We start from the raw sequence: 27,196 nt of genomic DNA on the forward strand, positions 1-27,196 counted from the left end.
TGTACTAGTCGATACTCACCATGACATCAAACCTCAGTGCACCACCTCTCTGTTTGTAGTTTGTCCCTCATCTCCATGGGGACAGAGGCAGTGCCAAAGATCATATATTGAGAAAATGAATAACTCTGGAGAAAGAGAAATTTCCACAGTAGTTCTGGAGAAAGCACAACTATCTATAACAAAATGAGTATGATTGAAGTTTATATCTTGCGTTGCCTGTCTAACATTGAGGTGTAACATATTTCAGCGACACTGAATTACATTATCGTTTTCATAATTGTTGTACATGAAAGTAAATATTGTGTCAAGTGCATTTTTGAGATTGACAAGAAAAAGGATTTTGTTATTTCTGTAGTTTTGGGAAAGCCCACTAAGACCACCACAAGCCACAATAAAGCGTCCCTTTTATGAAACAATTAACATCGAGATAAAGGAAAAACCCAAGGACTTTGAAAGATGTGAGATGACAATTTATACCACACCAGAAAAATAACACCACTTGTTGTAAAGCCACTACGCACCCATGATCCAGCCCCACTGGTGTTTTCACTCACGTTACCTGAGCGAATAAGCAGCACAGCTCTGCTACACTTTAAACCTGAGAAGGCCCTTGAAGTAATGCGCGTGTAATATACCGTACTGTTTTGTCGGCTATGTCTGGAGTTGCTGCCAGAAAACCACGACTAAACAATAAATACATATAGACCCTATCTGGAAACATACACCGTTATTAAGTTCCCCTGACAGCAGCAGTTCATCTTGCGTTCATTTCTGTCTTACTTTTGAGGCTCGCGATGTATTTCGATTCAGATAGGTACCTTATGTTTTGACGGACGGACGGGAGGGAAAATGCAGCAAATGTTAGGTCCCATGTTAACAAGAGCAGTTTTAACATGAAGTCAAAAACGTCTTTGTATTATGTCGCACGCATGCAAACCAGCTAGGCCCAGCCTGTCCCAGATTGTAATACCACAAGGTACATAAAATATAACTTCACTATCATCATTTCTATTTTTAAAATTTTTTTTTTTTTTTTTTTTAAATAAACAGTTTATTATCAGTAGGGCAAGAATACATAAAATTCCACCAAACTGATGAAACTCGGAGCCAGAACAAACCGGCTTGGTCGTCACAGTCACTCACCATCGCCTCTAAAAGCACAAACTGGTATTACCGGATGGGACTTAAATCTTACATATTGGACCTTTAATCCCCCACGAATAACAGTGTAATTTGCACACACACAAAAAAAATTATCACCAAAGTGAAAATTTTTACCTCTGGTGATAATGGAGGGCAAAGAGATTTTTGTTATAATGTTTCTACCATTACCATTTGCCAAAAGACTTATGGGAGTATCAGTTTTTGAAAATCCAACATTATATAGGCTACCCTCCTCCCTTATGTAAAATAAAAACCACTCAAGTTTTAGAAAACATTCCTCTGACTTTAATCAAATCATGTTCGATGTTAGAATCACAGTTTTACCAGGAGAAAGAAATACATTCAGTATTTTTTTTTTTCGAACTGCAGCCGGAAACCGGAATAAGGCAGAGAGTGAGACCTCTCTCCTTTCGGTTCATCCCTTTATTCAAATTAAAAAAAAAAAAAAATCTCGTAAACGTAATTTCTGCCCAATGCGCGCGCTCTGATGTGACATAATGGAACGTGCCAGCCTAGAAAAGGCTCGAGGCGGTGCGCGCGGGCGTGCATTCGGATCCAGCTGGAAAGCAGACTGCAGTCAGCGTAGTCCGCTAAAGTATTAAAACATTAATTAAACAGCAGATATTTCATACGGCGGTTTATTTTTGTGAGGTTATGGGCAGGGCACCGTACTGACGGAGTGTCGATCAGCACAACTTGTCATTATAACCCGCGGAAAAAAAAAAAAAAAATAATGATGAAGAAGGATATTAATTTAAGCCTGGCGGACGACGCGGACCTGAAGCCGCATCTCCGCGACGCCGAGAGCATCCTCGGCTCCCCGGACCTGGGGCTGCTCAAACTGGCCTCGCCGGAGCTGGAGAGGCTAATCATCCAGTCCAACGGGATGGTCACCACGACGCCGACCAGCTCGCAGTTCCTCTACCCGAAGACGGTGACGGACGAGCAGGAGTTTGCCGAGGGCTTCGTGAAGGCGTTGGAGGACTTGCACAAGCAGAACCAGCTGAGCGGAGCCGGACAGTCCAACGGCAACCTGGACCTCGGCGCGAACATCGCCCCGGTCACCCTGCAGCCGGATCTACCGGTGTACACAAACCTGAACAGTTTCGGCAGTGGGCCGCTGGGAACCACTGTCAACTACTCCACGGACACGGTCCCTTTCCCGCCTCCTCCGTCACATCACTTGGGGGCAGCCCCTCCGCAGCAGGAGCTTTCTCGGGTCCAGCCGCTGAAGGAGGAGCCTCAGACGGTCCCCGATGTTCAGAGCTTCGGGGACAGCCCGCCGCTGTCTCCCATCGACATGGACTCACAGGAGAGCATCAAAGCCGAGAGGAAGAGGCTCAGGAACCGGATTGCAGCCACCAAGTGTCGGAGACGCAAACTGGAGCGGATCTCCAGGCTGGAGGACAAGGTCAAAACGCTAAAAAGCCACAACACCGACTTGGCCTCGACGGCGAGCCTGCTGAGAGATCAAGTGGCCCAGCTGAAACAGAAAGTCCTCACCCATGTCAACAGCGGCTGCCAGCTGCTGCCACACGAAGTTCAAGTGCACTAGTCGAAGGGAAAAGACCTGCAGGGCTACTTGACCAGCACATAAGCTTCACGGACATTCAAGTTAATGTTGGTTTCTCTGTTTGTAGTCCAGATGTGTGCAGTTCCGCGTCGGAATGAATGCCAGGCCACGTCGCCCCAGACTGTACATTAATAACCGGCTATTTTAAACTGCCTTTTAAGACTGGTGAAAAGGTAAACGTACCTGGTAGAACATCATTTAAGATAATGGATAATCAGGGTCTTACTCTGTTATCGGCCAACAATACATTTTGACAAGCTGTATTTTTTTGTGTGTTTTTTTTTGTTTTGTTTCTATGGCAATTTCCAGAACCGTCTCCGCCTGGTGGAGAGATCAAATCAGTGCCATTTGTTGGAATTTTAAATTAACAATAACCAATTGGTTTATTTGATGTGGGCTGAAGTGAAGGGCAATTTTCCTTTAACATATTTGATGTTTTAAATTGTGTTCTACCTCCTGCGTATGTTTACTCTTGACAAGGCAACATGAAACGGCCAGGATTTTCAATGAAATTTGGTCATAGGCTCTCCTGATGGGAGAAAGGGGCACTCAAAGGGGCTGTTTGCTCAACTTTGATGACAGACAAACAGCACATATCTATATTTTCTCCTGTAAAAAATGTTTACGGACTGTCTGTATACAGTCTCAAACCTGGACCGAACAGACTGACAACATTTCTACAAAAATATGCACATTTATGACCTTAATATATAAGGAACTGGCTGGAAAAAAAAAAAAAAAGCATATATCTTCATTTGATATGTAAGAGATATTCTACTTAAATAGCCTACATACCATGTATTTCTGTAGGGAACAATTTGCATGTTGTTGACAAACTCGAATGTGGCCCACAGCAGGGTGTCACAGGGTGCAAGTAATCAGTGTTTATTATCTTCAACCTTTACACATGAGTATCTGTCTACTTTTTTTTTTTTTTTTACTCCTCTGTGTACCTGTTTCATTGTGTTCTTTAAATGTGAAGAGTCGTAACCTTTCTGTTGCACTGACTGTTGCTATCACCTCCAGCCTACAGTTATTTGGCCTCATGCCGTTGTGTTCTGAATTAAATGCTGCTCGGCAATAAACAGTTTCCTCTATTTTTGGTCGCTCTTTACATGCATGTTAATGGGGTCAGTGTGTGCAGCAGTGGACCAGGTGTCGGGCCTGCAGGGGTGGCTCCACAGGCCTTCGTGTGTCCTGTAACCATGAATTGGAAGACTGTGTTTAGTTTCATGAATGGAAGTTGTATTATAGGTTATATATGATGGTACCAATACAAATCTGAGACTACCACTGACCACATCTCAGTACAATCATTATAGGGATACTGGTTATTTTTCCTAGACCACTCAATGTGCATTATTTTTAGGAGAGCACTGATGGGTTTCTCCTTGATCGGAGGCTGAATTAAGGAAGTCAGTATTGTGTGATATTTTTGGCTGCATGATTTCTGCATCTGAAGTGTGTGTGTGTGTGTGTGTGTGTGTGTGTGTGTGTGTGTGTGTGTGTGTGTGTGTGTGTGTGTGTGTGTGTGTGTGTCAGTCTGCATTGTTGCCTGGTGTTTTTCTCCCTCTGCTGGAAAATTGGGAAATTACAAATGCAGTTTAAAAGCCTTTCTGTCAAACATGGAGGGACGGTCTCTGACACCCTCAAGACAGAAGAGACTCTCGGTCGACCACAGCAGGACACATTTGATTTCACTTGTCGTTGAACAGCTTGTAGTGTGAAGACGAATGGGTACTGTATGACTGATTTATCTGAATGATATTGATTTCACAGCAGGGCAGAATATAATCGGATTAAATGGGGTTTCCTGGAACATAATGTTATTGATCAGCAGTCTTTATAGTGCACGTTTGTGTCGAGGTCCTTAAAATCGGGCTTAGACAAACATGTTTTTTTTTTTTTTTTTTAAATGAATACTGTATTAACAAGTCAGTGCTGCCCACCTCTTGGTTTTTGTTCGACCACAGTTATTCATGCAAAACATGAAAAATCACATCATATACACTGAAGGCATTTCTTCAGTCACTCTGAGGCACATAAGATTTGACAACATTTTATGTTAATACCAGTTTTACCAGAAGCCAATATGCCTCTGCCATATGTCTGTCTTAATATCTGCTCGGTCACTCATGATCATTATCTGCTGGCTGAAATCAAATCTAACAAACAGGCCGCTTTGTATCGTAGCTTTCACATGGTTAGTATGTTTGATGCCAGGAGTAACATGCAGCCACTATCTGTCCATGTAAAGACATATTTGTATCACTGATTTTAGTTTTATCTCTTACAACAAGTACAGTAGGTGCTTGTAACAATGACATTTTTACAGGCTGACCATCTTTTTATCATTAACTTTGTTGCTTCATGTACAGTAAGTTGCACCATCCCCTTTGACTGAAAAAAATAAAATATAAAAAAAAAAAAGACAAATTAGATGTAAAATAAGTGAGAGGTTGTTTGTGGAATTTAACAGATGTAAACATTTCATTAAAAATGGAGCATTTAACATTTCACATTAAAAAATGTTTTCATTTTATGTTTATGGGAATAACTTTCTGAAGACGGGTTCATTTTCAAGAAATCCAAACAATCACAAGTAGCTGCTGTTGATCGACGAAATATTAAATTATTTTAGGTCTATCTGAATCAGAACTTAACTGTGAGTTTAAAATCTACAATCCATTCACTGGATGTTGAAGAAGCAGCAGGTAAAATCTCACCTTGAGCGCATATAAAACAAAAGTCAACTGATTGTTAGCAATTTTTTTTTTTTATTGTTTTACCACAAAGTACAGATAAAAACATCCACAGCATATTCTCTCATCTTAATGGCCCAAACTGAGAAGATTTTGAAGAGGCAGTGATACGAGACCAAATAAATGTTTCCGCGTGCTAGTAGAAGATCTAAAGTCAGCAACCTCTACCAAGCTTGATGGCATTTGTTTTTGTGTACATACTGTAGTGTATTGCTTCGTAACTGAGTGACACATTCATTCACGAGCAGGCCTAGAAATGAATGCAGATACAGTACAACATGGCTCTTTTGGGGTTTTCAGGTTTTTACTGTCTTTTTTTTTTTCTTTTTTTTCTCATTTTATTTCCCTGTTTTTTTGATGCAAGCCTGAGTCAATACAACACAATCCACACATATGACTCAAAGGTACAGTATTTATCTGGTTTATATGGAGAGGAAGACATATTAGAAAGGAGAACAGTTTAAAAGTTTGGATTTTACTGGAAAAGAAACAGTCACAACCAGTAAGAAGTAAAATATACGTAGGATCAAAATCCTCTCCCAGGTTTGTTGTGATAATCTCCAACCAAATCATTACTCCCTTTTTTAAGAATAACAACACCACTTTGCTGGGACACTTTGACTGGGGCCTCATGTCCTGAAACTTTAACAGTTACTCTCAACATTAATTTTTTCTGATTCAGATTTGCTTTTATCGTACAATCAGAGACACTGACTTCATGAAGTCTGTGATTTTTGACGACCATCCTGATTTTTTACAGTGCTTTGCCCTCTCAGTCCATAGCTGCCATCCTCTTCAACTATGATTTTATTACTGCCAGCGGGAAGCCTGAAATAACCCTGACTTAAAATCATGTTTACATGATCAGGGTTCACTGCTTGTTTTATTACAATTTTAAAACTGGTGTCACTGCACATTCTGGCGCCCTACCGCAAAATACAGTGAGCTGCTTCCACAGCCATCTTTGGTGAAGTGAAAAGAAGGAACACGTGGCAACTCCAGTTTTGACTGTATTAAAGCAAGTGTGCAAATACTTTCTGAGGGAAGGCATGTGAGTGATGCTGTGCTGACTTCAGGGCAGAATATTTAACTTGAGCCGCCTGGTCTGCGAACAATCAGCCTCCAGCTGTTTGATGCTTGTTTGACTTTAAACAGTGCCGTCCATAATTTACCTGAAGACTGAGCGAAGATAGCACCGCAAACAAACAGAAAAACAAACTGACGGCCACACAAGAGCCCAGCAGAGCTGCTCTGTAATACTGACTCTGAACGAGACTTATTTTGTTTATAAAGCAAAGAAACACGAAGAGCCGCTGTGCAGTTTGACACATTTCCTCCTAAGCTAAGAAGTAAGCAATTAAACACATGAGTGGCTGCACATGTGAACTGCAAATATACCGCACACAGACCTGCGTCCTTTCAGTGCAATTCAAAATCTAAAAAGATGCAGATGCTGCTGAAATCTTGCCTGACCGACATTTTGGATTTCTGCCGTCACGGGGGACTGATGTACGCCATGCATGCTGCAGTATGCTTGAATCTTGTATCATGTGTCAGTCTAATCTTTGCTCTCTTCGAGTCTCAACACCAGCAAGTAAAAAAACTAATGACAGCAGTTGTCGATCGAAGTGATTCTGGTTTTGATTTATTTGGAAAGAAACTGCCTTTTTTTTTTTTTAGTAGTTTCAATGATGTTGAAACCAGGCCTGCGTGTCCTAGTGGCCTCACGGTCAAAGATTTGTACCATGTTACAACAACAGTCAGTTGTGGCCTTGTTGGACACTTTTGTCACACTGTTCGCTGCAGATGTTTCCTTCCACTGCCGGGCAAAATACCATAAAAATATCGAACAAAACAACATTGTTTTCATCCTCCAGACCCATGTCAACATGGTTTTGAGAACATAGAAATGTTTGAAAGACTTGACATTTAACGAAGGAGCTCTGACTGACAGGACGGCTGTCAGGAAGACAAAAGAAATATTTTTTCGAGTCTGAAGTCAGACATTGTCAGCTGTTATGATTACATAATTTCAGCCTCGCTGCTTTGCAGTTTAGAAAAAAAAACCTACATCTGCAGGATGTTCTCTGCCTGATGTGAAATGCTGTCTTATCAATAGCGTTGTTTGAAAGCACAACGGTGGTGCACAAAATGCTTTTCGGATATCGCTCATTTTTCACATAATCTATTATTGACAACAAGGAAAGTTACATTGTGAGACTGTTGAGACAGAAGCATAAAAACGTTTGCCAACCTACTCGATAAACTAAAATCATTTAATTATTCTGAAAAACTCCTGGTGTCAGCTTAGTTATAATCACTACATGCCTTAAAAAAAAAAAAAAAAAAAAACATTTATGATGCAGCACAACGTTTCTCCAGCAAGCGCCTTCCTCTGATTTCGGAGTTATGTTAAGATGTTACACTTCACTTGCGACAGTGCTGGAAATCCCACTGGGTGGATTTAGAGGATGAACAAACATGTTACTACATTTACGACTTCTAATTCAAACTTATCCCACTGGATTTTTCTCAGTAGGGAGTATGAATTTCTGACTTTGCGACATCTCTGAAAGTAGCATGAGACAAACCCAACAGAGAAACATAGCGGCTCACAGAGGAGCTGCCTCCACACATCCAAACAAACCCCACAATATAGACCTCTTATATTTGATACTATCCTCATAGAATTTCATAGCTTTTAAAATGTATTTCCAGAAATGCATACCTGTAGATATTATATATATTGCACAACATTTATATGTACATTTGAAATAAATTATAATTAAATAAAATGTGTCCCTTCATTTTTTTTGCTATGTTTCATCTATAGCTATAGCTTGTTCATATTTTCCCCACCCGGTGTTTTAATGCATGAACAGGATAAACGGGGCACCAGAATACTAAATAAAAGTTTGCTGATGATATGTAAAACCATAAACAAGGGCCAAATGAAAATGCTCAGATGAACAATGAAAATCTAAATGATTGCTAATTCTTGCAGTATCCATCGTTAGATACCAGGTGAGACAACAAAAACAAACATAGACCCATGTATTTTTGATTCTGCATGTGTCCAGAATCATATATGAAATGTAACACATTAATACAGAGTAGATCTCAGCTGGATCGTCACTCCCACGTAACGCCGCAGTGGCCTTCTTGGTCACCAAATCCAAGGCTAGCATCTTTTCAAGACATTTGACTGACATGAAACCAAGTACTGTAAACATTGGAAGGATTTAAATGGCACTCTGAGGACGTACGCCGTCAAATCCTTCTTAAAAACCACACTGAGGAACAGGAAACAACAGAAGAGGGGTCAGAAACCTTGTAGAACCTCGGCTGTAAAGAGTCTGAAACGCTCCAGTTTGACCGAACTTACTTTGGCATCAGACCAACACCTGCACTGATGAAAACAACATCTTTTAGCTCCGTTATACAGAGAAACCAGAAGCAAACACCAGTCCACCAGCATCTCAGAGCATTTCAGACACTTTACAACCTGGTTCTTGTGACCATCAGCCAATAATGCTACAGACAGAAGCAGGAAAGGGAGTGAAGAGGGTGATGAAGTACGGACCCGAGGACATGGCGTCCAGCTGGAGGAGGGCGAGGAGAGAGATAGAGGGAAAAGGGTTTGGGGAATTAGTCAGCTTTAACATGCACAGTCCTGGTGAGGAGGAGCGGGCTGCTCTGTCAGCTGGGGCCCTTGTTTGGCCCCTGTGACGGCGGGATCGCCGGCATCCAGACTCTCAGACATCTTTTCACAGATGATGTCGACCAAGCGCTCGAAGGTCTGCTTTACGTTGATGTTGTCCTTCGCGCTGGCCTCAAAGAACTCAAAACCTGGAGGGGAAACGGGGAATGGGAGTAGGTCAGAGAAGTTTGTTTGGTCTGTCAGCACGTAAAGAGACGCACCGTGATCTCTCCCAGGCACATTGACAAAATATGCGGTCGTTCAAGGTTTCCAGGGAACAGATCTCAATGACTCGGCCGATCCCCTGACTTTTGATCTATCGGCACCAAGAGGCCAAAATGTCCACCATTCCGTCATTCCACTTATTGGGGGCCGACTTTGAGCAAGATGCAGAGGACATCCTGGACAGGTTACCACGGCTCATACACAGGCTACATCCGCACTAAAACCTTTTTGTCTTTAAATGCATCATTTTTGCTGCGTTTAGGCCTCATGTCCACACTAAAGCGGAGAGTTTTGAAATCACTAAAACTCACCGAGGTGTTCAGACAGCTGCCGGCCTCTATCTCCGCTCACCACTCGCTCGTCATCCATGTCACACTTGTTTCCTACCAGCAGCACCTGGGCGTTGTCCCACGAGTACGTCTTAATCTGAGTCGACCTGGGAACCAACACAACCAGCAATCAGAGAGGAAACTCAAAGGCTGGAAAGTCTGAGGGAAAGTCAGAGGGATTCCTGAGGGTGAAAAGTGACATGAAAATATGAATCTGAAATCAAATTTTGACAGCAGGCAAATGTTAAGTCAAGGCAGCAACAACTCTGGAAAAAGAGTTCGCAAAGGAAATGAAACATTTCACAGAGAAAGAAAGAAAAACTTGATGTTCCGATCAGAACAGGAAGTGTCAAATTGAAAAGAAAATGTGAATACCCAAAATGATCAGAGGAGGCATTTTTGTTCAAATATTGCACAATTTGTTTTCCCCTTACTAAATTTTTAATGATGAGCTTTTTCTTAACCTAAGAAATGTCAGAAAAGTTCAATTTGCGTTATCTCTGGGAAGTCTGTGAGCTCGGTTTGTGGTTTTTGTCCTTTTAAAGTTCAAATGGAACAAAGGAGCTGCGTCCACAATGATGAAAAGACTTAAATTAAAACTTACACTTTGACATAGTCGAGTAGAAATCAGGATAATCCTTAAAAACATCAGAATTTGTATTTTAAGGACAATCGGAGTAATGTTAAGGCAGAGAAATGACACATCATTAGCTGACATTCACTCAAATTAAAGAAGCTATCCAAGTTACATAGCGCAAGAGACAACGGACCGAGCAGCAGTCCCAGCAGGAGACAAAAAGGACAAAAGATCGTGATCACTGCAGCACCTGATTCTTCCGCAGACAGAGAGGAAGCCGATACTGTGAAACAAAGAAATCTGAACCGCGTCATCTGCTCTGTTCTTCAATCTGCTCTATCTCTACATCTATTTCCAGACCAGTGCTGACTGTCTCGATACCGATTCATCTATCATCCACACACGGTCCCTCTCTCAGGTAGAGCTCCATGGGGTTAGTTTACAGACCAATGTAATCATGTGTCAATCCAGCCTCCCTTTTACCCCGCCTCCCCTTCAGCCAATGACGTACCAGTCCTGGACGGCGTTGAAGGACTCCTCATTGGTAATGTCATACATGAGGATGAAGCCCATGGCTCCTCGGTAGTAAGCTGTGGTGATGGTGCGGTAACGCTCCTGACCAGCCGTGTCCTGAAAGAGACAAAAACAACACAGTAGACTTTAGAAAGATTACTTTATGGCAAGTATGGTTCAGGATCAACTTTTGGGTCTTCAGAGAGTAAATAATGCCCTTTCCTTAATTTCTCACAAATTTGACAACCAGCAGAGATGGCAAAAAGTCAGTGCCCATGGCCAACAAATAATCCAACACATGTAAAACACTATGTTGTTTTTATACTTTATGTTAAGATTAAACTGGATGTACCATGCTAATCAGTGAGCTTTAGAGGTGCTCGTAGGTGTTTTTTGTTACCATTAGATGAAACCCAGTTTGCTGTTTTCATCAGTTTCCAGTCTCCATGCTATGCTAAGCTGAGCAGGTGCTGCAAGAAGCTTCAAATTTATTACACATATGAGAGTGGATAAACTAAATAACAGTAACAACCACAAACATCTGTGTAGGAACTGAAGCTATGAATATATAGAGATGAAGCGTTTTTAAACCATTTTTATTGTCATTGTTAGATTTCATCACACAATGCAATACATACATGGCTAAAGCCTTTATTAAACATTCTCGGGAATTATATTCACATTGAAACATCTGACAAACAGATGTGTTCACACGTCATAAAAATTATTCTTAGCTTTTGTTTTCGTTCTTGGAATCATCGTTGCGTCTAATCACTCGATCACACGATCGTTCTCGGGTCACAAGAAAGTTCTCTGACATCTATTTTTTAGAGCGCTGCAGCTCCGACCTCTTACTCTCCAAACTGTTTGTTATAAAGTTGTGTAGAAGCGGTGTAGATCTTGTGCTCCTCCACTCGGTGTACTGCAGGCGGTTGAGGATAAGAGCATCAGCTCTATACCTAAAATGTCAGTGTAGGTAGCACTGAGTGGTCTTATATAACGAACACTGGAGTGCTCATCTTTGTGCTCACTGTGAGTCCTGAAAACAAGCAATTTTAAAAGAACAAAAAGCTTGATGCAAAATGAAAATATTAATTGTCCAGCGGGCAGCCTATAATGTAGTTAAATAGTCTTGTTAAGAGGAGAATGGCTTATTGACGTGTCTCTGTTGCTTTAATTTGACTAAAAGGATCTGAAAGGGAAAAATAAACAGCTTTTAAAAATGTGTGTATATATATTCATATTTGGTGAATTGCTTATAACATTTTATGATAGTTTTGAATAAATGACTATTTAATAAAAATTAAAAAAAATGAACAAACATATAAGATAATCTTTAGTTATGTCCTTTCACTTCACTGCTTCACTGTTGATGTCAGTCACGAAGAAAGTAAAGTTATGTCCACACTGACATATTTTCATTCTGAAGCAGTGTTTTAAAACAAAAACGATCTCCGTCCTTATAAACCAGCCTGAAAATGCATACCACAGGAACATATAGCATGCCTCCCACTTGCTCCTAATAGGGCTGAAAACATCATAAAAATCTAGCAGCTACTAGAAAACGTGGGAAGCAAACACGAGTATCATCTTTGAGTCAATTGTCTGCTGCCACCTGTCCAGACTAAAACTCAATCCCAAAGTTTTCAAACTAAAATGGATTCAGTAGCAATTTCAAAGGACTCTGTTTAAGGGGTTAAAAAAAAAAATGGCGCAGTAGTGTGGATGCGTGTACGCGGTATAAAATTAAAATGTAAAAGTGTAGATGTAAGGCTCGTCATTTCTCCGTACAGGTTCAATAAAAAAAGAAAGCATCTTCAACCTTCAATATCAGCTGCAGTATGACAAAGTGGTGGCACCTACTCTTCAACACGTTACACAAAAGGGTAATTAAAAACACACGCACGCACACACACACGAATACACAAAAAAATAACATTGTTTCAGGTGAGATAACATGTATGTAAGTGTACATCAAACACCTGCACAGGTCACCATACATGGTATTAACTGCACACTGCAAAATAAACAGACATACTTTTGAGCACATTATCCAAACCACTTTCATTTTGTTACTAGCAGAGAGAATTGCAGAGAGATGGGGGAGGGGGTTTGTATGTTGTGTGTGTGTGTGTGTGTGTGTGTGTGTGTGTGTGTGTGTGTGTGTGTGTGTGTGTGTGTGTGTGTGTGTGTGTGTGTGTGTGTGTGTGCGCGCGGGGAGAGGAGGGAGATGTGTAGTTTTGGGGGAGGGGAGAGCAGCACCCAGTCATTGGTTTCTTGTGCTCTGATTGGCCAATCGTGTCTTTCTTACCAGAGGCAAGACCTGGCAAAGGCTGACAACAGAGGCAGCCCAACACACACACTGCTCTGCTCATCATCACGGCTCTAGCCGCTGCAGAACGTGTTGTAAAGGTGGAAATGATGAAATGATCCTCCAACGTGATACCGAAACACCAGCTTCCTGCAGCTCAGCTCCCCTCGGGGAGCCTGTTCTCGCTGAATGCTTGTCTTACTGTCGAGCCCTCAAGAGGCCGACGCATGTCTGATGCAACAAACCATCAGAAGAAACACCGTCCTGTTTGCTCCCGAGGGCATGTCACTGTAACTTGCTGTGTTTTGTTGCCTTTTGATTACTTCTGTTCTAATTTATTCTATTCAGCTCATCCGAGGTTCATCGGGATAAGCCGGCTGCAGAGAAGGCGAAGCTGCGTGCGAATATGTGTTCACTGCAATCTGAGGACAGTTTCCATGAGAAAACTGCACCGCAGGGCAGAGTTTCACATAGCAACTCTGTTTAACATGTTCAGAAACATCACGTTGTTTAATTTATTGTAATTTATTTTTAATATTATTACATTTTATTTGTATATAATGTGCAGTTTACATTTTATACATCTAATATTTTTACTACCTCTATTTTTATTTTGTCATTTGTATTGCTTTTAACCTGTACCTGTACATGCTGCTGCAGCGACAGATTGTTGGATGCAGCTATCCTACTTCAGTTTATGTGTCGTGATGAGCGGGGCTCTCAGAGGGGAACCTTTGTGCTTTTTACATGAGGAAAATTATTCTATTTTGGTAATTTATTGGTTAATTGAAGTTGATGCACATCAGTGGTCAGCTGGCTCTTGAAATCAAACATGGCCACAACATCACAAATGTTGTGGAAAGTCTGACTCTTTTTTTGGGGGGTGGGGAGGGGGCATTTTAATTAGTATGGTGGTATGGGTGTTGGAGTTGGGAGTTGGTGTGGGTTAAGTTTGGTTTGTTCCTTTTCGTTCCCTTTGGGAACCCACCAGAGGTTCCCAGTCTGTTTCGCTCCGTGTTCGGTCTCCTTCCTACCACATCCACCTCACCTGCGCTCACTTCCCTAATCAGCCCCGGCTGCAGTCACCTATCAACCAAGCCAGGATATATACTCCCGTTTAAAACTAACTGGTTGCCGGATTGTTAAGTCAAGTCTCCATCTTAAGAGTCGGTTCCTTCATGTCGAACCTTGATCAAGTTCAGGTCTTTATTTTCTGGATATGTTTATTCTTTTGCTCCTCTTAAGTTTTGGTTCCTTGGTTGTATTTTTGGTTGTTTTGGTACTCTGGACTTTTGGACTCAGGAAAGTTCTGGGAAAGTTCTTTTGTTGCTTATATCCTTGTGTGCGCTTTGTGCATTCAGGTCCTGATTCCAGCAGATCGTGACGGTAGCTTTGTTCTTCCTTTAATAAGTCAGATGTTCATATTTGTGACCAAGACGCATACAGTCAAATTTAATTATTATTTCTACACAGGTCAAATTTCAGCTGTGTTTCAGTCAAATCTATTGATCTTCAATTTCATGCGATTAAAAAGTTTTAATTGAAGAACTTGTCGTAAATCCAACAACCCTGTCCACTGAACTTCCTCAATGTCTGCTCAATGCCGGCATGTTGGTATTTTTTCTTTTATTACATCTGTTACTTTGTCAAATAAACCCACTTGTTTTATAATTCAACTACATAGATCTAAAAGTACTATATAGATTTCAGTTCATGACACATGTCTCATCATCTTACCCAGATCTGTAATTTGATCCTCTTGTCATTCCTGTAGATGGTCTTCACCTTGAAGTCGATGCCCACCGTACTGACAAAAGCCGGTGTGAAGGAGTCGTCGGCGTAGCGGAACAAGAAGGAGGTTTTGCCCACGCTGCTGTTGCCGATGATGAGGATCTTGAACATATAGTCGAAGTTCTGGTCCGAAGACTCCTTCTGCCCGTAGGTCGCTGTTGCCGAGGCCATCTGTGGACAGAGGCAAAGAAGAGGAACTTCAGGTACATGTTACTAATGGTAACTAAAAAGGTGAAAATGCTGAGACAAATTAGGTGATCTGATGAAGGTTTAAGAGAAAAGAGGATGAAGGTAGAAGGAAAACGCAGAGATGATCTACAGCGATTAGTCGATCAACAGGAAAGTAATCAGCACTGATGAGTCATAGATGTTTTGCTGAATTGTCAACCAAAAAATGTCAAGAATTTGTATATCAAATCTCTAAATTTACAATCTTTGAATATCTTTTGAAAAATAAAGCTATTTGATCTCCTTGGGCACTAAGAAATTTAACAGCATTTTATAGACAAAACGATCAGTCAATCATTTGAGTAAATAAACAGCAGGACGACAAAGGGTTCTTGCCAATTTTATATGATGCGGAGTTTGGTGTACATGCATATACGAGGGGTGATCAAAAAGTTCTGTGACTGTTCCTGTTGTGCGTTAATGGAACCCCCTTATCGATGGGAAATGGACCCACAAACTGGGGTACCAGCTTACAGGACTTGATCTTGTAGGGCTGTAATAAGACATGTAGACTTGGGACATGATAAGAGCGGCACATTGGCAGCTATTTTTGTAAGCCTGGACAGAATGCTAGATTAGTGACCACCTCCTTCATAAACCCACACAGCAGAGGGGCCTTTTCACACAGAAAAGGTCAGACATTTAATGAGGCTTTAGACAAAAGACGAGATTTTGCAAGCATCTGTTCGAATCAGCATAACAGACGATAGTGATTAACTAGTCGGGCTTAAATGTCGCACATTTGCTTGATGGAAATTAATCAAAGCAGCATATTGTAATGTCGAGGGAAAACAGAAAACCCATCTGAGTTTTCCTCGATGGTGAGATGTTGGAGGCAATCACTCACAATGAGCTGGGAGTGTGTGAAGAGCAACTGAACATGAGCTTCATTTTAGTTCGGTCTGATATTCACCAGCTGGACGTGTATTTTAAGGTCAGTAGCCCTGTGCCGTCATCATTTACTTCAATCTGTCTCAACATATGCCCCCTGGACATGATTTCAGGTGTTTCTTTGAAATTTAGGCCATCAACAAAAACAAAGTTGTACTATCTGATGGAGGCAGACCGGTCAAGTCCAGAGAGATCTTTCTGCTCAGGTCTCTCCAATGCTGATGATGATGATTCCTTAATGGCAGGAGTCTCGTGGTTACAGCTTAAATTACAGTCTGTTAAAGATGTAGCCTGACATCTAACACTTACAATGACACCACTGAGAAGTAAATATATGACAGAGGCAACTTTAGAATTAGAAGCCTAAAACTTACCTAAAATTTAAATAAAACAATTTGTGAAAGCAGTTGCCATGGCAAGATGAAGACCATTGTGAGCTTTAGTAGATAAAAGCCCATCAACATTAAACCCTTTGCACTCTTCTTTATTAATATCCTGCCAGTAGTCATGAAGATCGCTTGAAACATTTGTGAAAATAAGATGTGTATTGGGACAGACTACACATTTAATCAGATTCTCTCTTCGGCCAAAACACACAACATCAAAAAACCTCCAATCGGTTTTGCCCGTTCATAAATCCAATAGTTTATACAAGACGACCACATCTTCAAAAATGTTGAAAAAAAAAAAAGAGAAATGGAAACGTAATTCTTCTGTCGACAGACAGCAACAAGAAAAGGGAAAACTAGAATTACCACCTAATGCTTGTATATCTCTGCCACCCAGTCAAGTTGCAGTTCATGTCTGTTCAGACTCGTGCAGTGCAGACTTGTGCTAAGAAAATAGTTGAGAAGGAAAGTCGGGACAGACATGAGGTCACAGGGACCTTTACCCACCAAATTCATATCAGTTCATCCTTGAGGGAAAGTAAACATTCGTGCCAAATTTGAAAAGATCTTGCATTCACAAGAATGGGATGGATGGACGTCCGTACGGTCTGTACATACGGACAACCCAAAAACATAACGCCAAAAACATAACTCCCATCTGTGGCTACATTTGAATGCCTTTGTGAAGGGCATTCAAATGTAGCCACAGATGGGAGGAGGACACTTTCTGTTCAGCAGTGTCATGCAGTGAGTCTCAATGAACAAAATAGTGCTTCATCAATATTAATTCATGCTCATATCAGTTTATAAAGGAACCTTCTGACAGAAGCCATGAGGGAAATCTTTGGATCAGCTAAAAGTGGGAAAAGCATGCCAAATATTCTGACGTGACAAATCCAACAAACCGACAGCTGCGTCACCGAAACGCACAACATTTGTATGTAGCGCTGGATCCGAAAAGGATTCAGCAAACCGTGTTGACTCTTGAGTGCACAATGACTGGAGCCTGCAGGACTCCGAGTCCCTTCACCTGCTCTATATTTAAACTGTTATCTCAACTCGGCTGCAGTGGAACACGAGAACTCTCAGGGAATAAAGCACAAACAAAACAACTGCACCCTCCTCGCAGCTCCGGCCTATCGGCTTACACGAAGGAACAGACAGATGCTTGTTCAATAATGAAGAAGCAGCGACCCTTCCTCAACACGTTGATGGTTTGTTATGCAAAGGAGGGGGCTGAGCAGGCGGCCCGAGAGGTGATCCGACCTGCTGCAGCCGACGTAGCTGCACCGAGGTTCACAGAAGACGGGCGTCTTGTCACAGAACTGCTTTGTATAAAAATGATTTTTTTTTTTTTTTTGTTGGGTTCCTGAAAATGCAGCAGTTGTCAATTTCTATTTTGTTGATGACCTCTTCTGCTCTACCAGTGACGTCAATAATTCTTCACAAATTGGCAGCCTCGAGCTCCAGCGGATACTTCCAGACAACACGACTTTCAGAGAATATGTTATATCATAAATGGACTCTGAATAAGAGACCTAGTAAAAGATGATCATGGGTATAAAATTAAGGATGTGATTGGTGAGTCACAACTAAAGGAATATAACACTGGATTTTCACATGATTTATCTTGATTTTTAAAGCATTTTTACACCTAAATGTTAGCTCAATTTAAGACATCTGGAAATATTTGCTCTGTTTAAAACCTATTTATTGCCTCTTGGGAAAGGAAAAATGAAAGGGAAGTTGCCAGAAGTGTTTACTCTTGAATTTAAACAGTATAACTGACTGTGAAAAGTGAGACACCTTTGAAATGACTTTAAAGTTACATGTTTGTACAAATTCATGGCGTAAATACACAGGATGTGGCCACGCTCCAGTTGTGGTCCTAAAGTGTGTGAACCTCAAGTTTATTTTCAAACTGTTGGAGCAACAGAGAAGTGTTGACTTCCATATAATGTACAATATGTACTGCTGGAACTCATTAGGCTGTAAACAACAGAGTGCAACACCATGTCAGCACATGACCATTTTAGATTCTGCAGACCCGGACTTCAGTCCCTCGATATTTGCTCGCATTGCTGCAATTGTGCGCATCGCTCCATCTAACTCTGACATAACCGCCATTGTTGGAACAATATTTACAAACAAACGCTTATGTTCAAGGTCATGGTACTTAGCCACGGTCACGGTTGCTGATTGGTCCGCCCTTCAGAGTGGCTGAGCAAACCTTCCAACAGGGTTTCCAGAATAAAATCACAGCGAAGACTGAAGATGTGAGCAATGCGTGGGTGGAGCCAGGCTAACAGGGCGCCCTTATTTTAGAATGACAACCAATCCTTTTGAAATAGCTGAGTGTACCTGTCTAGCCCAGACAGTAATCCAACTAAAGTCCAACTTGCTGAGGATCAGACTGAAGGCAAAAAGCTTCCTAAACAAGACATAAAGTTGTCAGCAGTGAAGGCCTGGAAGGAGAAACCCTGCCATGTAACTGTCTGCTAATGCACAGAATAGGGAACAAAAAAACCCTGTAATACCTTTTGTTAACTTGTCAAACTATTTTCTGTCCCCTAAAGTTTGGTAAAATCATGTATAAAAAGGGCTACAATACCTACATAGTTCACTTGATATGTATATAGGAACCTTTAAATTCAATCTGAGAAGCAGCACTTTAAACTCAGTCACTGCTTAATTTCCAATCCAGTCTGCGTGAGCCAACACTACAAAAACGTGTCACCAAATACTTTCAGACGTCACTGAAGTCGTAAAGGGTTCATTAATATTAACACCATTACAGCACATTCGAGCCTTTTAAGTGAATCTTCCTCGGTTCACCTCAGGGGAGACTTAATGCCACTGAACTCAGGTGAAATTAAATAATGTCTTCATTTCTCAGGCCTAAAAAAAACTGGAGTCTCGGTCACAGCTAGAGAACTGCAGTGTGACTCACCGAGGGTGAGGGCGTAATCCAATGAGAGTGAATGAGAGCAAACACAGGGGATGAAGGAGACCAGCAGTGTGTTGAATAAACTAATCCACAAATATCTAACAGAAGAAAAGTTGCCGTTTTTGTCACCTTTAACAAACACAAGACCATCAGGAGATGCCGCCATCCCACCACTCTTTGCATGCAGTATTTAACGGCCGACACACCCGCAAACTACATCGCATGTTCGCTTTTGTATTGTCTTGGGAGGAAAGGTAAAATGGCATTTGTTTACGAGTAAGTCATGAGGTCTAGTGCTCATGTTCTTCTGTTTATTATCTGTGTTTAAGTGGTGAGTCATGTTTGCTGATTTTAGTCCAAACTCAGTCTTAGGATCTGTCTGTATGTCAGTCCTGTGACTTTTTGTTTACAGTGCATGGCCTTGTAAGAATGAAACCCCCACCCTGAGTCTGGTTCTGTCTGTGGTTTCTTCCCGTTAAAAGGACATTTTTCTTCTCCCGTTTTGTCACATTTTGTTGTTATTAATTTGTCACATTTTTCACCCCACCTAAGGGTAGAATTGGGCTTTTTTGCGTGAAATAGTCTTTTTTAAAATGAATGTAAAAATATATATAATATATATAAATTGGATTAAATATAAACAGGATGAAAACACATTCACGGATATGTCTGATCTGAACTGTATAATAACGATGTCAAGTGGGCAGATTTTAAATAACATTTCACAAAACGAATGCAAAACATCTAAAATTCGAAAGTTATCTTTAGACTAAGGATCTGTCAAGGATCGGTCATTTAAAGACGTTTCTCTGACTCCAAGAAGCCTCTTGGAAGTGAGATCACACTTGATCACAGTCAGGGTTTGGTGTTCGGTTTCCTCTCTGGCCAGCCTTATTAAAAATGTATGTACTCGTGTTACTGCCCCACCAAAGTGTCTGCTCAGCTCTGCAGATATTTCTGCCCATGTGCTCTCAATTGAAGAGTTTCTTTGAGCTGAGTCAGCCATGTTACAGTGATGGCACATCAGGCAATTAAGACAAGTTTTAAATTTAGAAAAATACATTTAAGTCTTGATCTTATAGTCAGTTTAGAGTTTGCAAAACTAAAACCATTACCTCTTCTTCTGCATCCTCATTTTCTCTCTCAAAATTTTTCATCACTTCAGGAATATTTGCTGCATCTTTCTTCGTGCTGCCACCCTCAGCCTCTTTCCTACTGTTTTCTTAAAATGTTTGATATCTAAAACGTGCATTTATTGAGCTTCTTCTAGACCAAAATGTTGTCTTAACACTTGTTGCAAATGTAAGCATTTGGCTGATATTAATAGCAGTGATTAGAGGAGGTTAATAGTAATTAGCGCTTGGTGGGAGTCTGGATCTAGTCAAACACCATCACAGACTTTTGTTGGCTTTCAGAAGAGGCTGTTGAGCGTCGACTGTGTGTGACGGTGTGGTGAGATTATTGTAGCCTTTCCTCTGCGTCTCCGAGATTAACTGCGGAGAAGAGTGTTGGTTTAACCTTCACTAATTTGATACAGAAGCTTAGAGACTGAAGCCTTTGTGCTTAATCGCAAAGTAATTAACAAATTCACATTATGTAAATGTGTTTCAGCCTGCAGGACGTTGCTGCTGCTGCTTTCGTTTGGTCTTTATAGTAAAACAAGTCAGGTGTACCACAGTGAGAGCTTCCTGAACACAGTTTGATATACCATTCAAAGAAACTGTACATAGGACCACACTGTATATTACATGAATTTATATAATCTCCTCGCATTTTTCATGCACTGAAACATCAGGAACAATTTTAGGGTTCAGTGTTTTGCTTTGAGGAGAATCTGACGTGAAAACATCACGAGGCCGCGGCAGCATTTCAACTCCCAACTCCAAGGTTTACGAGATCAGGGCGCTAACCGCTGAGCTACGGAGTCCAGTTACTAGAGCCGCAACAAACAATTTCCTTCATTGTTGAATAATCAATTGTTTTCCCTGAATGTCAGAAAATACTGAAAAACCCACACCCAACTTGACGTCTTTAGATGTCTTGTTTGTTTCCACCAGCAATCCTACAGTTGTCTAAAAACTCAAAGATAATTCACGATGATATAAGCCAGAAAAAAAACAAGACAGTAGAGAGGCTGGAGCCAGAGAAATCTGGCATTTTTGCTTGGAAAAAAATCTGATCCGCTGATTCAACTGACTAATCATTTCAGGTTTACAATTTATTGTTCAATAAAATATATGTTTATTATGTGAAGGTGAAAAATTTGATCCATTCAATCCATACGTTACTCCTGCATTTCTGCTTTCTTACTCTTATTATTATCTTTGCATTGTAATTTTAGGCTACATATTGAATTCCTGAGCTCATCGTCTTGTTGTTGGCTGAATGTGCTGACTTGTGACCCTGCTTACCCGCAGGGATCAATAAAGTCTTATCATTATAATCATCATTGTCATTATCAGTTTAAAATCTCTACACTAAATTATATAATTTCCTTTTCAAGTGTGACATACTTTCTGAGCCTACAAAGGACTCCGAGACAGATATATTAATAATAGCAAAGCAATATTGATTAATATTGAACATTTTCTGACTTTATTTGTGTTTTTCTTACATGACGAAGAGATTTTAGAGACTCAAAGCTGCAAGCAGAAATCTCTAAAGTGAAGGACAGCGTAGCATTTCACAGTGACAGTATATCACCCACATTAAAGGTTCCATCAAACTGGCTTTGAGATTAAAATCTTCTCCCATGTTCAGACAGGCAAAAGCAAGACACTGAGACAACACTGAGTGCCAGTAGTGACGTGATTTGAGGGTTCAAAGTAGGCTGGATAAAGACTGCAAAATGGACACTGACAGTAGCTGCCGAGGAAAAATCAGACCTTATATCATAGAGGGAAGATGGAGGAGGAGGGAGGTGTTTTATCAAGCCTCCATCAGCAGAGAAAGCTAACGCGGACAAAATGACACTGAAATTCACATCTGTCACAAACAGTATGTTCCTGCTGGGATTTTTAGTTTTAATTTTAGGATGAGATGGGTTTCCCAAATATCTAAGGTCACTACATTTGATTTTATATGCTTGTGAGATCAGATCAAATTACTTTGCAATAGAAGAAAACTGCAAAAATTGATGTAAAATGAAGCATTCAAGATTGAATTTTAAATTAAACCTTTATGTTAGAAAGCCCTGAAAATAGGGAGTTCACGCTAACAATGGCCTTTATCATCCAACTAACATGCAACTATTTGTAACTGGAGGTTTCCTGCTTTGCTCAAGAGCACTTTGTCAGCAGCTACACCTTCACCTCTGCCTGGATTTTCAAGCCACCTTCTCTAACCACAGATCTTCTCTTTTTTTCCAATCATGACTAAGAGTTGTAGGTTTCAGAGCTGGATGACGACATCATCGAGCTCTCCTCTAAACCTGTCACCTAAAGGAGATTGACGTCCTGCAGAAGCTGGATTGATCCGGAGCTAAGTGCTCCTGCAGCCAGCAAGTCAGGCTCATTTAATCAGTATTGGCAGCCTTCAAACAGCTAATCCACAGCTGATCCCGGATCACCCAAACACCTTCCTGCTTTAAAACTCTTCTTCATCATCAGCTGATCTGTGGCACCACAGAGCAACAAATCAAACCGAAGTGCTGCTTAAAACAGATATTTCATCAATAGCAACTAAATCAGAAGTTTAACACTATCTGTGTTTCTAGTTGTTTAACCCCTCCCACCCCGGGGGCTCCTGTTGCAGAAACCAGGTTCTATCTGTCGTTAAAACTGCCTCCATTTGTGACTGCACTGCAGCAACAAGGCCAGCCCTATAAAATGCATCTCACTGAGTGAGTGGCTGACGGAATGCAGAAGTTCCACCATTGGTTGGCTGAATGTCACATCTTCCTCGATCCATTTCAAATTAAAAGCCCTCTTTTCAAATGAAAAGCCACCTGGTGTTTTACACACAGTCTCGTCATAAGTTTTGACCTGGTGTTGTTCGAAAGCCGCAGACGGACGGCTGACATTCACCAAAGAGGCCGCCTAGTACTACTAGTATTAAAATATATATGGCATTGTTTCCTCTTTGTTGCATAAAATTTGGCAGGGCTGAAGTTGACAGTTTGAGGTTCAGTAATATCAGTATTTACTGACTTGTTCGAAGGCTGTGATTTACTGATTGGGTACAATAAAAACATTTTTTGTTTTTTTTATCCTTGTGGAATCCAGGATTAAGCCATTGTGAAAATAATCATTATCTTTAGCCGTGCTTTTAAAACATGCTCAGATGTTGTAGAGAAAGTCTACAAGAAATAATACGAAATACTACTACAGTAATATAATAGTCCACTGACAATGGTCATTCAGAAGAAATAATATTATTCATTGTCCTACTTTAAGAATATTTTACAGCCTATTCTTGTATTTAAATGAAATGTAAAATGCAGGGCTTTTTCTTGAAATGGAGTACTTTTATAGTGCAGTAAAGGCCTTTCTAATCGATGAACGGACTGAGAGGGTGGAGAAGGTTTTTGCAGATCTAAAATTTTCTGTCAGACATGAAAATTGTGTCCTCACATCCAGAGTCACAACCACAACTAGTAAACTAAAGCAGAAATAAGAAGCTTTGAGGAATCGAACATTTATCTGCCCTTTGCTTAAGTGAAGCACGATTCAGACGAAGTAAAATATATGCAGCTGTTGCAGTAAAACAACTGATGCCTATTCTGATCTACAGTGGCCAAGAGGCTTGTAAAACTCGAAATCCATTTAATTTGGAAGGGTTATTGCAGTTGTTCAGCAGTGAAGTCAGCAGACATTTGACCTCTGACCCCTCCAAGCAAACTGCTGGTGTTTGCATGTTTCCTTGCTGTGCTGTTCACTTACTGTGATTTTCATGGCAAAATGTTAAAGTGAGACACTAAAACTGGACAACTGAGTCACCAACTGACAGGTCAAATTAATTTACAACAACCGTAGAAATACATCTAACATCCTGTCAATATTTCTGAATATCTGATATTAACTAACACCCAGTTGTTCCACTGACGCATCATTTATGTCACTAACCAGCCTTGTGTGTGTGAAACAACAACGTACTGAAACAGACAGCAGTGGTGTTACGCAGCTGCTGTCCTGCTCCCAGGTTGGCTGAGACGGCATTTCCCCCCCTGTTCCTCCAATCACGTGCCTCCTTTATCTAGGAAGCGTGGGGATGCAGATGAGAGGAGGGGTGGCTAAAAATAGAATCTCTTCTTTCTTTTTTTTTTCTTCATCACAAAACAGAAAGCAGGGAAGAGAGAAGCCGGAGGAGGATGTGGGAGACCGTTTTCAGTGCGACAGTCTGCAGGTGAATCCGAGACATTTTGGATTCAAAATAGAACCTCATGTCTGTTTGTGAATAGGTTTATTTATACTACAAATATTTATCTTATGTGACACATTTTCTCGCTGCTCTTCTGCATGTGTCTTCTCTTTAATTTGCACAAATGTTAAGTCTTTCTATTCTTTCTGGATTTAAGGGTTTCTTTTGTCACTTGACGATGACACTTATTAATATTCTATATTTCCCAAATAGTCATAGTATGCATTGATGTAGCCTTTAAAGGGTAATTTCTAGATATCAAACAGTTCTGGCCTATGTGCTTATGTCTGAGTCTTTAACTGTTCAGATATCGTTTTGTTTTTCTTAAGTGCCAAAGCCTCTGAAGCAGCTTTAGATAATCATGGGACAGTAAAAGTCCAGTTCTTTCAGTGGCAGCTTTTCTTTAAGACATGTAATAGGTTAATTTAGAAAACAAAAGCCTGAATTTTCACTCTGTTTTCCTTCAGACGAGAGTCTCTCTGGAGACTCGTAATACTGACAAAGTGACTGACTTGGCTTGAACTGTAATAAAAAAAAAGACATCGATCTGGTGCATCAGTCTGATCCCGGTTGGTACTGTGGTGTTTGGCAACATGGATGTGTGTTTTGCCATGCGAAACAGCAGATGCGTCACTTTTGCCTTCAGGTCTAACACTGCCAGGAAGTTTGCTGTGAGCAGAGGCTGTGCAGATGTGTTCCGCAGACTGTGAGCTCATATTCAACTCAATGAAGCATCTTTGCAGATTTAAAAAAAACAAAACCAAGTGAAACCCAATCACTGCTAGTTAAAATCTCAGTCGACACAGCTCTGTGTTGTACCATTATAATGTTCAATGTTAAAAATCAAACTGCTGACTGACTCAACAATTATGGTATTGTGCATTTTTCATTACTGCACAATTCTGTAAGGCTTTGAAAACAGTAAATGAAAGTAGATGAAAGCACATGCACACACGCGCACACACACACACGCACACAAATAGACTTGCACACAAATGCTTTCATCTATAGACCCATTTATATATTCTCTTCATATATTCAGCATTTTCATCCTGTGTGCTGTCAAAGACGTGCTCCAGCATATATGAGCAGTAAAACTCTGTAGGATACTTAATAGGCTGATTTTGCATCTGAATATGAATGAATGAACAGCCAGATCATATTAAAGCACAAACCGAGACCTGATTTGTTTTTCCTCACCAGGAACACAGCAGTCCTCCATATGGCTCAACCCAGGGCTCCTTTCATGAGTAATATAACAACAATATTTACATAATCCTCCTAATATTTGGACTAATAGTGAGTAGGCCATAATAGTGAGTACTCTGTGGTGACCTTAAGCGTATTTTATAATAATAGGTACTCATAAAACATGATTACATATGATTATCAAATGTAATTATTATTTTTGATTTACTGATAATCGTGCGTATGCTCGTAAAGAATAACATCTGTCGTCCAGTTTGCTCTATGAGTTGTTGATGTGTTTTCTATTGTTCCTTCCTCAGGGCCATTTAGACCCATTTTCTTGATTTCAACCATCGGACGCTGTGAAACGCCTTTTCCTGCAGGACAGGCCCTGAATCACACCAGAGATCCACTAAAGCAGCAGCAGCAGCAGCAGCCTTCATCCGACCACACAGACAACACGAAGCAACATGCGTTTTAAAGGCTCCATCTATGACGGCTTTCTGCTTTTTCACAATGGAAACAGCTGTTAAGGCAAGCATTTTATGCCAGGGGTTCTTTCATCTCAAATCCTTCACTTGCTATTTAACATAAACAGTAACACAAAGAGTAAATAGAGGAAACCATTTATTTAAATATGACGGTACGAATTTAAGTCCGTGCAGCAGATTATTAAAGACAGAAAACCCACCTTTATAGATTTCTGTCCGGCTGCTATCCACCGCGTCCAGCACCCGCAGAAACACCACCGCTGTCGAGTCAGAAAAGTTGCGCAACACAAGATCCGGTTAACAATTCCAAAATAAAAGCCATCAATCAATAGCTCCTTTTTTCGCGCGACAATGATGTTGAAAATTGGGTGGATTTAAGAAAAGAAAATCAAAATCGGCAATGCTTTGCCTTTTTGATTATAAATGTTGATATCTTTAATGGTACAGTTTCTGTATCCAACTGACAATTGTTATCTGCTGTCTTGAACTTCTGTAAAGTCCAATTCCTTGTCTGGCCAATTAAGGTGTCAAATTTAGACACTGTATAAAACAGTTCCGACGACTTTGATCTCAATCACCAAAAGCCAGAAATGCAATAGATAACATGATTTAAATGCTCTATAAATATACATATAATATATACATATAAGAAAACAAAATTTCTTCAAGGGACACAATAGACAGAAATAATGACAGAATATATTGTATATATATTTATATATACATGTTTATAGGCTACTTAATGTATTATTTTGTTTT

At 40.6% G+C, this 27,196-nt stretch overlaps 2 protein-coding genes across 2 annotated transcripts; one reads left to right on the forward strand and one right to left on the reverse strand.

Annotated features, from left to right (window-relative positions):
- Positions 1 to 1,705: 1,705 nt before the first annotated feature.
- Positions 1,706 to 3,834, forward strand: LOC138200537 (transcription factor JunD-like). The gene has a single exon (XM_069153313.1). The coding sequence runs from the start codon at positions 1,898 to 1,900 to the stop codon at positions 2,717 to 2,719; it is 822 nt and encodes a 273-aa protein (XP_069009414.1). The 5' UTR covers positions 1,706 to 1,897; the 3' UTR covers positions 2,720 to 3,834.
- Positions 3,835 to 5,494: 1,660 nt separating this feature from the next.
- On the reverse strand, positions 5,495 to 26,697 carry rab3ab (RAB3A, member RAS oncogene family, b). Its single transcript, XM_069153312.1, has 5 exons — positions 26,638 to 26,697; positions 14,892 to 15,116; positions 10,842 to 10,960; positions 9,736 to 9,860; positions 5,495 to 9,348 (listed from the first exon to the last, which is right to left on the reverse strand). The coding sequence occupies exons 2-5, from the start codon at positions 15,114 to 15,116 to the stop codon at positions 9,158 to 9,160; spliced, it is 660 nt and encodes a 219-aa protein (XP_069009413.1). The 5' UTR covers positions 26,638 to 26,697; the 3' UTR covers positions 5,495 to 9,157.
- Between the last annotated feature and the right edge of the window lie 499 nt (positions 26,698 to 27,196).

This window comes from Embiotoca jacksoni, unplaced genomic scaffold (genome assembly GCF_022577435.1).
Source record: "Embiotoca jacksoni isolate LCO1_2020_lvr unplaced genomic scaffold, fEmbJac1.0.p SCAF_19, whole genome shotgun sequence".
Taxonomy (NCBI): Eukaryota; Metazoa; Chordata; class Actinopteri; family Embiotocidae; genus Embiotoca; species Embiotoca jacksoni.

Excerpts from the sequence above, each read along its gene's own strand:
- rab3ab (XM_069153312.1), bottom strand. The coding sequence starts at position 15,116 with ATGGCCTCGGCAACAGCGACCTACGGGCAGAAGGAGTCTTCGGACCAG. Across the intron at positions 10,961-14,891 it reads GGATCAAATTACAGATCTGG|GACACGGCTGGTCAGGAGCG; the intron begins GTAAGATGATGA and ends TGTCTCTTTCAG. Across the intron at positions 9,861-10,841 it reads TTCAACGCCGTCCAGGACTG|GTCGACTCAGATTAAGACGT; the intron begins GTACGTCATTGG and ends GTTGGTTCCCAG.
- LOC138200537 (XM_069153313.1), top strand. The coding sequence starts at position 1,898 with ATGATGAAGAAGGATATTAATTTAAGCCTGGCGGACGACGCGGACCTG.